This window comes from Ahaetulla prasina, chromosome 4 (genome assembly GCF_028640845.1).
Source record: "Ahaetulla prasina isolate Xishuangbanna chromosome 4, ASM2864084v1, whole genome shotgun sequence".
NCBI lineage: Eukaryota > Metazoa > Chordata > Lepidosauria > Squamata > Colubridae > Ahaetulla > Ahaetulla prasina.
In genome coordinates, this window is record NC_080542.1 from 66,406,527 (window position 1) to 66,420,400 (window position 13,874).

At 41.3% G+C, this 13,874-nt stretch overlaps 1 protein-coding gene across 1 annotated transcript in view; it reads right to left on the reverse strand.

Moving 5' to 3' along the window:
• Window positions 1-13,874, reverse strand: part of VOPP1 (VOPP1 WW domain binding protein) — a 42,462-nt gene that overhangs the window by 9,734 nt on the left and 18,854 nt on the right. The window contains exons 2-4 of the mRNA XM_058181882.1: window positions 12,463-12,521; window positions 5,852-5,929; window positions 3,908-4,044 (exon numbers count right to left, since the gene is read on the reverse strand). Of these exons, the coding sequence (XP_058037865.1) occupies window positions 3,908-4,044; window positions 5,852-5,929; window positions 12,463-12,521 (274 nt within the window). The remainder of the gene's footprint in view (window positions 1-3,907; window positions 4,045-5,851; window positions 5,930-12,462; window positions 12,522-13,874) is intronic.

Below are 13,874 nucleotides of genomic sequence, written 5' to 3' on the forward strand. Positions count from 1 at the left end.
AGCTACTAATTTGATATTCATAATTGTTGCATTTGCCAAATTGTATCTACAAGCTTTGTTTCTATTCATTCTTCTTTCACCATTTTTTGAGTCCAACTTAGTATTTAACGAATTATCATACATATGCTGTGACAAAGCCTATGTAACAGAATGTGAGACAGAGCCGAGTTCAGTTCATAGAATGTCTGAATAAAAGAGAAACTAGAATATTATAAATAAAAGGCAGTATTCGTTTTGAAATTAAAATGGATTTCTCAGAAACTCTTCAGAAATCATTAGACAATTATCTGGCACTTATATGGTAACATGGCTCTATCCAAAAAACGTTGCTGCAATGATAACCGTTGTCAGGGTTCCGACTGATGCCCTAAAACCAAGTTTCAAAAGAAATCCAGTTGTTTATTAGGAGCTTCATGTCTGCATGGACCAAGTGAAGCCAACTCTGACCTCACTTAATTCGTGCCTTGGCAATGACCCTGTTTCCCCCTCCCCCCAAAGATGTGTCATCAGTCACATTCCCCAATGAAGTAATTTCCCGGGTTGTAGAAGTCACTCCTTCCGGCCACTGTGGGTCTCTGTGTAGATGACCTTGACATTGCTGGCTGGAATGTACTTTGTTTTGACTGAAATTCAAGTTCCTCGGTGCAGCTGCGAGGCTCGATTCCCCATCCCCCTGCCTATTGTAACTTGAGAGAAGGTCAGGAATGCTTTGTGAGTTGACACCCCTCAGAAAAAGCAAGTGTTTGCAGATAAAGTTTTTAATTGTACAGTTTCATTGTAAGTTTTTATTTGCTACAGTCTCAGATTTTATTGGGACAATATAATTCTCTAATAATTTCATACACTTTGTCCTATATATTTAAGCTCTTCTAAAAAATGGAGTAATGCTACAAAAGATAGATCTGCCATGCCTTTTGACTGGTAGCACTCAGAGCAGGGGTGGGTTCTAAATTTTTTTACTACCGGTTCTGTGGGTGTGGCTAGGTGGGGAGAGATGACTGAATGGGCGTGGCCAACTTGGCATCACTCACAGACTAAGTCACATGACACCCCCCCACCAAGCCACGCCCACTGAAATGGTGGCAAAAAAAATTGGGACTTTTTGACACTTTGTTTTTTGATACTCCAGCCCCATCCCAGGGTGGGACATGGTGGGGTGGCTGTGGTCGTCTCAGCTTTCCCTCCGTTACCCTTCCTGACCAAAAATCACCCCTTCTCGCCTCTGACAGGCCTTTCTCCTGGTTGCAGCCAGAGCAGGCAGGCCAGGGTCAATGGCAACGGCAGAGTCTGGCACTTGGGGAGGGCAAGTTTAGCACACTCCCAGCCACGCGCGGCCTCCGCTGGCTCAGGGCAGCAGACTCAGCTGCAGCCCAGGCAAGCCAAGGAAGTGCGGGGAGCCTCCTGCGTGTTGCACCCTCCCTCCCAGCCTTCGCCCATGCCTCCACGCCATTTTGGGGTTCCCAGCTTACTGGGCTGCCCCATCCCTGTCGCAGCTCCAATGGTGGTGGCTTCTGGAGACACTGGCAGCACGGAGGTGCAGGTGAAGACTGAGAGGGGGTACAACACATGGGAGGCTCCCTGCAAATCTGGGCTGCAGCTGAGTCTGCTGCCCTGAGTTAGTGGACAGAGGCACCCCTACCCAGCCACATCTTTCCAGATTTGACTTGGAGGAAAGCGCAACTGATGGCTGCTACATTTCGCAGTGCTGCACTAGTGAAGAGGAAGAAATAGCTAGTGGAGAGCACAGAGCTGCTCCAGTCCATGTGTTATCCAGGTCAGTGGCTGTTTCTCTCCTTTGTTACTCTTTATGGGAAAGCGTTTGGCGCAGCACAGCAAAATTTAACAGCCATGAACCATGCTTTCCTCTAAGCGCTGTGGGCGGCAGGCGGAAACAGGAGCTTTTCTCTGCACAAAGCTCTTCGGATGAGACTTGGTGGATGAGACCAAATCAAATCCAGAAAGATCTGGCTAGGGAGGGGTGCCTCTGTCCACCAGCTCAGGGCAGCGGATTCAGCTGCAGCTCAGACGAGCCAAGGAACTGCGAGGAACCTCTGTGCCATTTTGGGCACCCAGCTTACGAGGCTGTCCCAGTCCCTGTCACAGCTCCAACGGCAGCAGCTTCTGGAGACACTGGTGGCACGGAAATGTAAGCGAAGACTGGGAGGGGGATGCAACATGTGGGGGGCTGAGTCTGCTCCCCTTCACCTCCCCACACTTGTTTACCTGTCCCAGAGAGCTCGCGCTACGGGGAGGACCCGGCCACTTTCCTCGCCAGCATTGCTCTTGAGCGAACTTTTCCATCCTCGGCTGTTGTGAAGAAGTAGCAGCTCTGGGTGCACCATGCCTGCTTTGTTCTTTGCAAAGCTGCTCTCAAAGAGAACGAAGCGGGCGTGGCACACTTGGAGCTGCCGCTTCTTCGCAACAGCCAAGGGCCATAGGGCGCCGAAAAGACTTCCAGTCACTGCCGCCATCTTTGTGCATGCGCAGCTTTCTATTCGGTAGAACCAGATAGAACCGGTAGGAACCCACCTCTGACTCAGAGCTTCCTCTATGAAAGTATTCACCATCCTATATAATGTGATATGATGACTCCCTTCAAATCATTGATAGTATCAATTCACCCCTTTCCCCACATCATTTACAGATGTTCATGTAATTCTGAATGATAATCCACGGATTTGAAATCTGTCAGTGGGTAATATAACTGGGACTGGTATTTCTAGTGGCTCATTCTTCAATAGTAGAAAAATATATCTTCTATCACAGTAATGCATCGACAAAGTAACAATTTATGTTTGAATTTGAAACATACAGTACATACAGTACATACAAGATCATATTTTGTTCAAGGTATGGCCCCTTCAATTATATTTTTGTTTAGTACATGTTTACTATTAAACTCTATTTAAATTTATTTTCCCTTTTCTTCTATTCAGAGTTTAAAAGAAAATCTATGTATTCAACAATATACAATGAAACACTTTAATATGTGAATAACTGCAAGGAGAAAAATAGATATGTTTAATTCTCTATGTGTCATTGGAATCCTATGTGTGAGAGTGTATTTACATTTTGAGTGGACTGGCTTGATAACTGAAAGAAACCATTTGATGTGTTTGGGTTTCTTAGACATATTAGTGTTGTTACTTTGATTACAAAAAATAATTATTATTTTATTCCATAGAAAAAGTAATTTTAAAAAGTTGTGCTTTTATCTTCTTTTTCATTAAACAGCCACCTCAACCTGGCACACTACGTTAAGTCTGGGGTGTTCTGTTCAAAATTTCAATTTCAATTTGAAAATCCCAGAACAATTTAGCTTCTTTCTTTTCTATTATTTTGCCTATTTGTGGTTCCAGCAGTTCTTGCTTGCAGGCAAATGGTATTTTTTGCAGCTATTTGACTGCAGTATTATAGCTACTTTGTCATGCTGTTGTTTATAGGCAGTCTTTGTGATTTTTCAACAGCTTCTTAGGTGGTTTACTGTTTCTTCAGTTTTATTACATTCTGGCAATATATTAGAAGAAATTTGTTAATTGCCAATTTCAAATAGCAAATCTGTCTGATTTGGATGGATTCTCCTTTATTGGAGATATATAAGTTGAACAACTATGGCTTTAACTTACATTGAGATAGCCTAGATGGCCTTCAACCTGCTTTTTAACTTTTTGCTTCTTTGATCCTTTGTAGTCACACAATTTATTCACGGCACAAATTTTGCTTTGAAGTTATACTTCTTCAATCTGCCTTTTAAGTCTTTTAAGATGTCTGGCAGATTTCATAAGGTAATGCATTGGATTACCTTACAAGCAAATCAGTGAGTACCTGGCAGTAATTATTGAAATAAATAATTACTATATTATTGAGCAATAGGTGTAAACCTGATAGGGCAACTGTAATTTCTAACCTGGTGTACTGGAGTTAGGTGGTCGAGTGAATGACACGTTATAAGTTGTTTCATCAACCAGTGGTGGAGGATACATCCGTCTTCGGATAAAGAAACCAGCCCCACAGCAAAACAGAACTCCCATCATCAGAAGAAACCTGAGCAGAAAAACGGGTTAAAAAAAACTTTATTTATTTATAAAATTTACTGTATAATTATTGATCCCAGTACAAGTAATTAATCAATGGTCCATAAATCTAAATGGCTTAGAGAAAATGGAATTATTATTATTTTTTTACTATGCTTCAAGTACCATTTAGGTAGGGCATATAAATTTCATCTTGCTTAGCATTAGTTTTTTGGTGCCTTGAGCTTCCCACAGTTGGCCAAATATTTGAACATTCTGGAGGTGAAAATACATAAGAGTTTTTTTCCACAAACTTTCCATATCTCAAAGACAATCTGGGACAATGAAACTAATAATTGTTGCATATTTACAGAACAGCCATTTAGTCTATACTTTGAGGATTCCTCAATCCCAGGTTGGTTTGAGGAGGTAGAAGATCTTCTGATCTTTAGGGAGTTAGAGATTGCATCTAAAAGGAAGAAGGGATGACCAGAGGGAGGGTTCATGGTGTGGAAGAGGTGCTTGCCTTGATGCTATTCACTCTTTCTAAGCTTGTATGTGCCCAAAAGAAAACTCTGACTCTTGTTTCAGATTTAATCTTTTATTCTTGTTATACTTTATTGGATATTATGGCCCAGAACAATCTGGAACAATCTGGAACTGAATACACTCAAAACCGTAGAAATGGTGGTAGACTTTAGGAGAAACCCTTCCATACTTCCATCTCTCACAATACAGTATCAACAATGGAAACCTTCAAATTTCTAGGTTCAACCATGTTGTAAGATCTAAAATGGACAGCCAACATCAAAAACATCATGAAAAAAGGACAACAAAGAATGTTCTTTCTGCGCCAACTCAGAAAGTTCAAACTGCCCAAGGAGCTGCTGATCCAGTTCTACAGAGGAATTATTGAACCTGTCATTTGCACCTCTATAACTGTCTGGTTTGCTTCTGCAATCCAACAAGACAGACACAGACTTCAGAGGATAATTAGAACTGCAGAAAAAATAATTGCTACCAACCTGCCTTCCATTGAGAACCTGTATACTGCACGAATCAAGAAGAAGGCTGTGAAAATATTTACAGATCCCTCACATCCTGGACATAAACTGTTTCAACTCCTACCCTCAAAACGACGCTATAGAGCACTGCACACCAGAACAACTAGACACAAGAACAGTTTTTTCCCGAAGGCCATCACTCTGCTAAACAAATAATTTCCTCAACACTGTCAAACTATTTACTAAAATCTGCACTACGTTAATCTTCTCATTGTTCCCATCATCCATCTCCTTCCACTTTTGACTGTAACTTTGTTGCTCGTATCCTTACGATTTATACTGATATTGTTTCCTGATTGCTTATTTGTAACCTATGACTATAATTAAGTGTTGTAAGTGTTGTACCTTGATGAAGGTATCTTTTCTTTTATGTACACTGAGAGCATATACACCAAGACAAATTCCTTGTGTGTCCAATCACACTTGGCCAATAAAAAAAAATCTATTCTATTATAAGCTTGTATGTGCCCAAAAGAAAACTGACTCTTGTTTCAGATTTAATCTTTTATTCTTGTTATACTCATATACTTTATTGGATATTATGGCCCATTAAACTGAAGGACGCTTACTTACATAAAGGCAGGTATCAGATTGTATTAATTACTTAAATCCATCTGTCATAGTTAGTAATAGAGGAATTCTTGTCTGGCTGATTTAGAAAGCATCAGATGGGGGGTGCTGCCTTAGGCACTTAAATTCATTTTCATAATAAATTAACCACAAAGGAAGGCTTCATGGATATCACATTAACCTTACTAGTTGCTTACAACTTACCAAAAATACCATAGTCTCTGGATCGACAGACTTCTCACGCAGCATCTTGAACCACAACAATCTTCATAGGATCGACATCTTAATAAAAAAGACATTTGAGGATAGCAATGGAAAAACTAACAATTTTAATAATTCTTAGAATTAAGAATTAGTAGGAAAGCAGAACCTCAGAATGCAGTTCTGTTTCCTTGCTGTAAGTGTAAACATGATTGCTAGATAACAAATTCTAGAAGATCCACAGTTTTTTGCTTTAAAGAAATTTACATTATGTTATTTGTGGGATTAGCTATCCAAAATCAAAAGGCACAGAAAGGCCGTTCCCTGGAAACTAACTATAGTGCTAGCTAACTAACTAACTAACTAAAGTGAAACTAACTATCAATATCATCAACCACCACAGATTCAAGGACAGAAAATTCTTTAGCTATTGATACAACTGATTTTTTTTCTTCATCCATATTCATGGGATTATACTTTGGCTACACTAGGAAAGAAGAGAACAAAACTATCTACAATTTCACATGGACATAAAATAATTTATTTTCAAACTGAATATTTATAGCTGAAGCCAAGCCACAAAACATGGATTAAGATATCACCTGTATCTGGCCATATTTATATATAAAAAAGCAAAAATAAAAGCCTTCCTAGAAAAATGTGGAAAAAACAAAATAAATTAAAATAATTCATGATTTCATTAATCATTAACAGCATAATTAATTAATTAATTAACAGCATAATACTTAGACGCCCAGTCATCCAAATGTTTATACTGGATTTGGCATTTTTATTCACTTATCAAGTCCTTACCAAGAACCTGGGATAGGCAGATGTTGCTGTTTAATAATATTAGAAGTAACATATATTTATATGAATATAAGCTGTACCAAGTAAAGCTGCCTTTGAAATTATTACTATTATGGTTGGTCATACTTTTTTTTTTCTGTTCTCAGATTATCCCTCTATTTAGTACCGGTATAAATGGAAAGGAAAAACACATATTCCCAAACTGCATACAGTAAGTTGTTAGATGATGGGTTAGCACTACAGGAATTTCCCTATAAATATTCCCAGGTGGAATATCTTTTTTAGGCTATATGCCATCAGTGGAGAGGTCTCAAAATCACCTTCTACTGGGCTTGTAATGGGAATGTTTTTCTGTTCAGTCTGAGGCTGAATAGAAAGAACCACTGCAGAGTTTAATTACAATAAAAACCTTTCAGAAACATAGATTTACTATGAAGCAACTATATTAAGAGCTATAAATTATGTAATGTTTAGATAGATGTTGTTTTCCCCAGACATTTTAAATTTTGAAAAATAAACCCGTCTGATTTTTTTCCAACTTCTAGCTGAGAGGCTGAAACTTGCTACTTGTGTGGGAGGAAAGGATCTTCTTTATCTTTCCTCCTGTAATAGGTTATGAGGATCTGGCATATCTGTGAGTGTGCGTACATGTATATAATGCTGTTGCCTAACTTCATTGCAAATAGCAGCAAAAAGAAAGGGGAAGGAATACAGATAAGTATTCAACATTATGAGCAATTTAGCCCTCAGAAGCAGTGATAGATAGCAGTGGTGATGGGCAGTGACAGCAGTGATGGGCACTGGCGATCCCCGCAGCCTGAAATAGCTGATAGGCGGTATTCTGGGAGGCAGATCCAACCACCAATCAGCTGTTCGTGCTAAATCAGGTGGTGCAGAAGCTGACCAGGCTGTTTGCTGCAAGGAGACAAATTTTTGGAAGGCAGAGACCAAAGGATGGGGCAAGCAGGTGGGCAGGGCTTTGGCAACATTCGCTGTATAAGACACACAGACATTTCCACCCACTTTTGCGGGGGGAGTGCATCTTATACACCGAAAAATACAGTAAATAGTGCGTTCAGTTCTATGCATGCCTACAAGCAACTAACGTTGACGAATGTTAGTTGCTTGTAGGCAAAAGCTTGTCTCTTCATAGAGAGGATAAATACAAGGAGGAAAAGAAATAAGCCCTATTGAAGACTGGTCATTCGTATGACTCATCATCTTTTACCAGTTCCAATTAGAATTGGCCAACTGGAAGTGCTTCATCCCTCAGGCATTTGATAGTACCAAATGCCACTGAGAAATGCACATCCTCCATCCAGGTCATGATGCACTAGACCAGGGGTGTTAAACTCAACTTCATTGAGGGCCACATCAGCATTATGATTGCCCTCAAAGGGCCAGTAGCCATGTCACTGTGACTAGGTGGGCGTGGCCTGGTGGATCTGGCCAGCTTGATGCTCTCACCAGGTGTGGTTGACTCAGGGGGGCTGGGTCAGGATGGAACAAGTCGCATCAGCTAACTCGATTTGGGGACAATTTGGTGCCCCACAAGCTCCTAACATCCCCAAATGCTGGTAGCCAAGCATGTGTGTGTGTGTGTGTGTGTGTGTGTGTATGTGTGTGCGCGCGCGCACACACACACACACACACACACACTGCATTCCAAGGTTTGGGGACTTTTATCCGTAGAGGAAGGAAAGGGCCTTCTCCCCAAGCCCAGGAATGATTGGCAGTTTGCAAGCTCAGGTGTGGATAAAAGTCTCCAAGCTTGGAATGTGTGTGTGTGTGTTTGTATGCACGCACAGCATGCCAAAGGAGACATTTTCTCCCAATCCCAGACATCGTTGGCATTTCCTTGTCCAGTGTTCCAAAGGGAATCCCCATTTCTAATCATGTGTGGTAAGGATGCTGGCTTGTTGGGGCAGCCTTCCCTCATGCAGCTGCCACCCCATCCTCCTCTTTAGAGATCTGTCAATATCATTTCAGATAGGTGGCTGTCCAATCTTTTCTTAAAAACTGCCAATGATGAAGTACTTGGTGATATTTATTCAGTTACTTGTACTTACAAAAGAAAGCAAATGCTGTTCTGACCCAGCCTTAGCAGAACCAATAAACAGACCAAGGGTGAAATTTAGCTGGTTCTATCTGGCTCCAGCAAACCCATAGTGGCAACTGCAGGAGGTTCCACCCACCCATGCGGATGTCACGATGTCCCTTTTTTGCAACAATTTTAAGTCTCTGCGCATGCAGCATGCGCACATTTGTGGACCAGTAGGGAAGGTAAGTGAATTTCACCCCTGAAACAAACTCCTTGTCCCAAAAAACCCTTTTTCATTTAGCTACTATGAATTAATGGCATTCACACACCAAAACTCCAGGCAATAATCCTTCAAAGGGTTAACTGCGGTAACAGACCTTATCAGTTCCTTGAGATAATTGCCAGGACAGGGGCTTCCAGCCACAAGGCTGTAAATTAAGTTCTAGCAAGCAGTCTCTGAGGCACGAACCATAATGAGCAAATCTTCTGAACAAAATCTGAACCGTTGTCTCCTGCAGCCATTCCTCCCCTTCTATTTATTCCCCAGGCAGGGAGGGGCCATTCAGCATCCACGTGTGCCTTTCTTCCCAAGTCGGCTCCTTGTCCTCAGTTGTTCTCCTCCCTAACAGCTCTGTGCATGCGCACATCTGGAGCAGGCCCCAGCTGTTCTTCCTTCCCACTTATCTCTGTTTCTGAAGGAAGCTGGGAAATGTCAGAGGGCCCTGGCTCTATCTTTGCTTCCGATGCAGAGCATCCATCAGAGCCTTCCCCAGACTCCAGGACTAACCCAAGTTCCTCCCCAATCTCCTCCTCATCCTAGTCCACCATCTGGCAGGCCACAATAAATGCAAGGAAAGGTAAAGAGCCCATATCTCTCAGTAATGAGGGGACAGCGAGGGTTGCTGAATCCCATGGTGGAACATTTTTCACAGCTATGGAGAAAGGGAGGCGGCAGGTTGATCTTCCTGGATGACAATATTGGAAGGAGAGGACCTGGAGGCATCTCCCCTATATGGTTTGGAGAAACAGGCAGGTGCCCTCAGAGAGAGAGAGAGAATCCTACAAGTATCCTGACCCTATCCTTCTCCTAGCCTTCCAAGTGATGGGGAACTGCTTCCTCTGCATCCAGACCCTCACAGCCTCCGGGCACTGGGTGATCGCCCGAATGGCATTGCCTGACCAACCAGGCATGGCAATAGAAGACAGTGTGTGGGTATCTCAGGACTGGTGTCTTCCTGCTCCCTGATACTATGAAACAAAAATCAAGTGACCTGATATCTCACCCTGCTCTACCAAATGATATCACCCAATGATTTTATCCACAAAGGAACAGGAGGCTGTGAAGATGTGGATGGGGAGGAATATCTCCACCTCAACCCAAACAATAGGGAGGTTTAATCCCACATGGGTCTGGAGAGGGCTCATTGTTTCTATTTGCCAGAAAGACAGACAAAAATATAACTTTCTCCAGATGTTGTTGTCTACTTTTGGGAGAGAGAAGAAGGACTGAGAGAAGAAGGACTGAGCCTTCTCCAACAACCCCCACTCCTACAACTTTCAAATAAGCAGAAGATTGGGCTGAGGGGAGTGATAGCCCCTGGGCATCAGCCAAACAAACAAAGGTTGACAAAGGCAGAGGCAGAAAAATTTGAGAGTTCAAATCTGCAGCTGCTAAAAACTCTGCAGATTTGACACCTCTCCCCCAAAGGAGATTTGCTTCCTCCCACCCTCCCCCTTTCCAACTTGGTGCTGCTGCTGCTCCTTGCCCCACCTGAAATGCTGGCAGCCAAGCATTGAGCCAGCACTGTTTTCTCCCCAGACCAACGCACTGCAACCTGGAAGGGAAAGAAATCTGTGAGGCTTTCCTCCAATGGGGGGGGGGATTTAGTCCTCCCAAGAACAACTTCTCTGCTGTCTTCCAGCTCCACCTCTGCCACCCAGTCCGGCCTGGCTAACTGGCTGCAAGGCTGTGGCCAGAGCTCCTGCATCGGCTTAAGCCCGTGGCAGCCTGCCTGCTCAGATACTTCTCCCCCAGCAGATCCTACGACAGGCTGCTCACCTTGCCTGCCTTCTCTGTCTCCCCATCATTCACCTTGGGTGGGATGCCCATAGCCTTTTGGAGTCGGAGTCCCAACTTGGCGGGGGTAGAGGGGAGAAGAAATGCAGAACTGGGCAATCCCGGCAGCCCAGCTGGGAGCCTGCCAGCCAATGAGCAGCTGGGAGCCAATGTGCTGCAGTTGCCCAGGGGAAACACCTGGCTGGATTGGGATGGACAACACCTCACCATCTCCAGGGCGACCTCACGGACCAGATCTAAGCACATCACCGGCTGGATTTGGCCCATGGGCCTTGGGTTTTATATCCCTGCACTAACTGACCAATGCAGTTTCCATTCCACATGTTGATCTGATAGCTGACTGAAGGATATCAAGATAATGGATGGACCAAATATCTTGATATCCTTCAGTCAGCTATCAGATCAATATGTGGAATGGAAGATGCACTATGATCTTATCCAAAGTTACCCGAAGTCAGAGACTGGGGATGAAGCAAATGTTGTTAAACAAGAATAACTCTTAAAAATGAAATACATTTGCATAATGCTCCCCATATTTTTCGTATGGTGTCAGTGCTATACCAATCTAAGTCGTATCTCTATTATATTAGAATAAGATATTCATTATTTAAAAGGAAACCAAAATTATTTATCTTGAATGATGCAACAAAGCTTTACTGGTTGCCTAGTGCAGATCCTATTAAGTATCAAACCAAAGAAATCTGACAAATCTTTTATTTCAGAAAAATATACATTTGATTGATCTGAGTACACATCCAACATGCTTGCCTGTTTCCCCTTTCCTTAATCCTGACTATTAATAGGAAGATTTACTGCCAGGTACTTCCTTAACTACGTGCCTTTTGGGCTTAGGAGTTGGATTATGAATCTTTGAAGCCAGAACAGGAACTTCACTGTGATGACATAGAAGACATTCTAAGTCAATGTCAAAGGATGCCATTTAATATCTTTCCTAATGTGAAACAGAATATGAAACACTAGTTGCCTATTCATCAAAGCACACTTTTGTTCCAAGAAATTTAAATTTCCTATTGGTTATTTAAATGAACTCATCTGTTTAGGCCAACTGCTTATGAATCATTCTGTATGTTAAACTAACTGCCAAGTTTAAAAGCTAGACTTATGAATAGAATTCTTAGGAAAGGAAGGAAGGAAGCAAGGAAGGAAGGAAGACATATGAATCCAATTCTGATAGATTAGACATAAAATATGTCTAGTGCACGGGTGTCAATCTCAATCATGTCACATGACGTATCGCAACGTATCGTGACGTTTTTGCCTTTGCGGAGCCAAGGGGGTGTGGTCTGCGCCTGATGCATCTGGCCCATGGGCTGCCAGTTTGATACTCCTGGTCTAGTGCTATCTCTGCATGAGAACTTCTCTCAGTCAAGAACAGATAATAATTGGTCAAGTAGACACATATCAGACTAGAGTAATCTGTAAAGGCAGATTAGTAGGACTACAAAAGATGGAGACATCAATGAATGGGAAATGTGAATCTCTACGTAGTATATATTATTAATTTCTAATGTGGCTTTTGTTATATTACATAAATTTAGTTTTTCTTCCATTGATATACCCTATAATTACAGTCATTGCCATTAGGAAGAGGACTTGAAACTTTTATCCCATATGGGCACATTCATACAGACAAACGAACAGAAAGTAAAAAGGAGGATCACTTACATATAATATGTAGGATACACCCCTTCAAAGTACCAGCATTGCTTTTTGGCTTCTGAATACTGAAAAGAAAGAAAAATATAGCATTGTTCATCAGATGCCAGCATGAATCATTATAAACATAAAGGATATTACAATTTCATTTATCAGAAATTCTAATGAAGTAAAAAAAATCTATTCTAGGGGGGAGGTTCCAATCTGATACCATCTAGATGTGATTGAAATATAAGCCTCCGGTGGCTCAGCAGACTAAGTCTGTCTGTTATTAACACAACTGCTTGCATTTACTGCAAGATCAAGTCCCACCAGGCCCAAGGCTGACTCAGTCTTCCATCCTTTATAAGGTAGGTAATATGAGGACCCAGATTGTTGGGGGCAATAAAAGTTGACTTTGTATATAATATACAAATGGATGAAGACTATTGCTTAACACTGTGTAAGCCGCCCTGAGTCTTCGGAGAAAGGCGGGATATAAATTCAAATTAAAAATTTTTTTTAAAAATTCCAGAAATTCTTATGTTTTGCATGTGAATGAAAATAATTTTAAATAAATCCTAGAATAATAAAAATTACCAGTTTAGGAAAGAATTAAATGTTATCTCTGAACCATTTATTCCACAACTTTCTTCAGGGCTCTTGCCATTAATAGGGAAACAAAGAGATGGCTTTTTCCCTATATCTATTTTGCCCCAGGAATCCTAGACAAAATCATAACCTTTTATCACAAACTGTAAGCATATGCAAACATTTGAAGTGAAATTCTCCACCTTCATTTGAAGGAAATCTTCCTACTATGCCAAATTAAGTTTACCTGCTAGTATGTTGTCTCTGATCAAAACATTAATCTTGAAGTAAATCTGACTGAACCAACTACAGAATTTCTAAAAGTCAAATTACATCAGACCTCCATCATCTACACAGGTAGCCAATTTTGTTGCAGGCATTAGGGAAATAATTGTTTGATTAGAAAAGAGTATGACTGGCGGAAAAATGCAAAATTTTAGAAGGAACTATTCTCTTACTTGACTTCTTTTATTTTTTGGATATAATTTCTTTCAGTTTTATGTAATAGACTTTTCCAGGAATGCTGGACAAGAACTCCCAGCCAGCAAGATGTTTCTAAATTGTTATCTAACATATCTGATGGGCCTTAGACTGACAAAGGGTAGATTTAATACAGATGAATTATTACTCTTGTTCCTTGTTGCTTTTCGTTGATTCAGAACTTTCTGTATCCCTAATTACTCTACTCAATATTTCTATGGCAACGATTCCAGCTCTTTGGAATTGGGATATCATGTGCTTGCTCAAAGTAAGGCTTTTTTTTTTAGTTTGTTCATTTTGTTGATATTCCTCTTCTTTCCACACTAAACAAGGTACATATAGGACTGTAAAATGGAAGCTGTCTTTGCAAG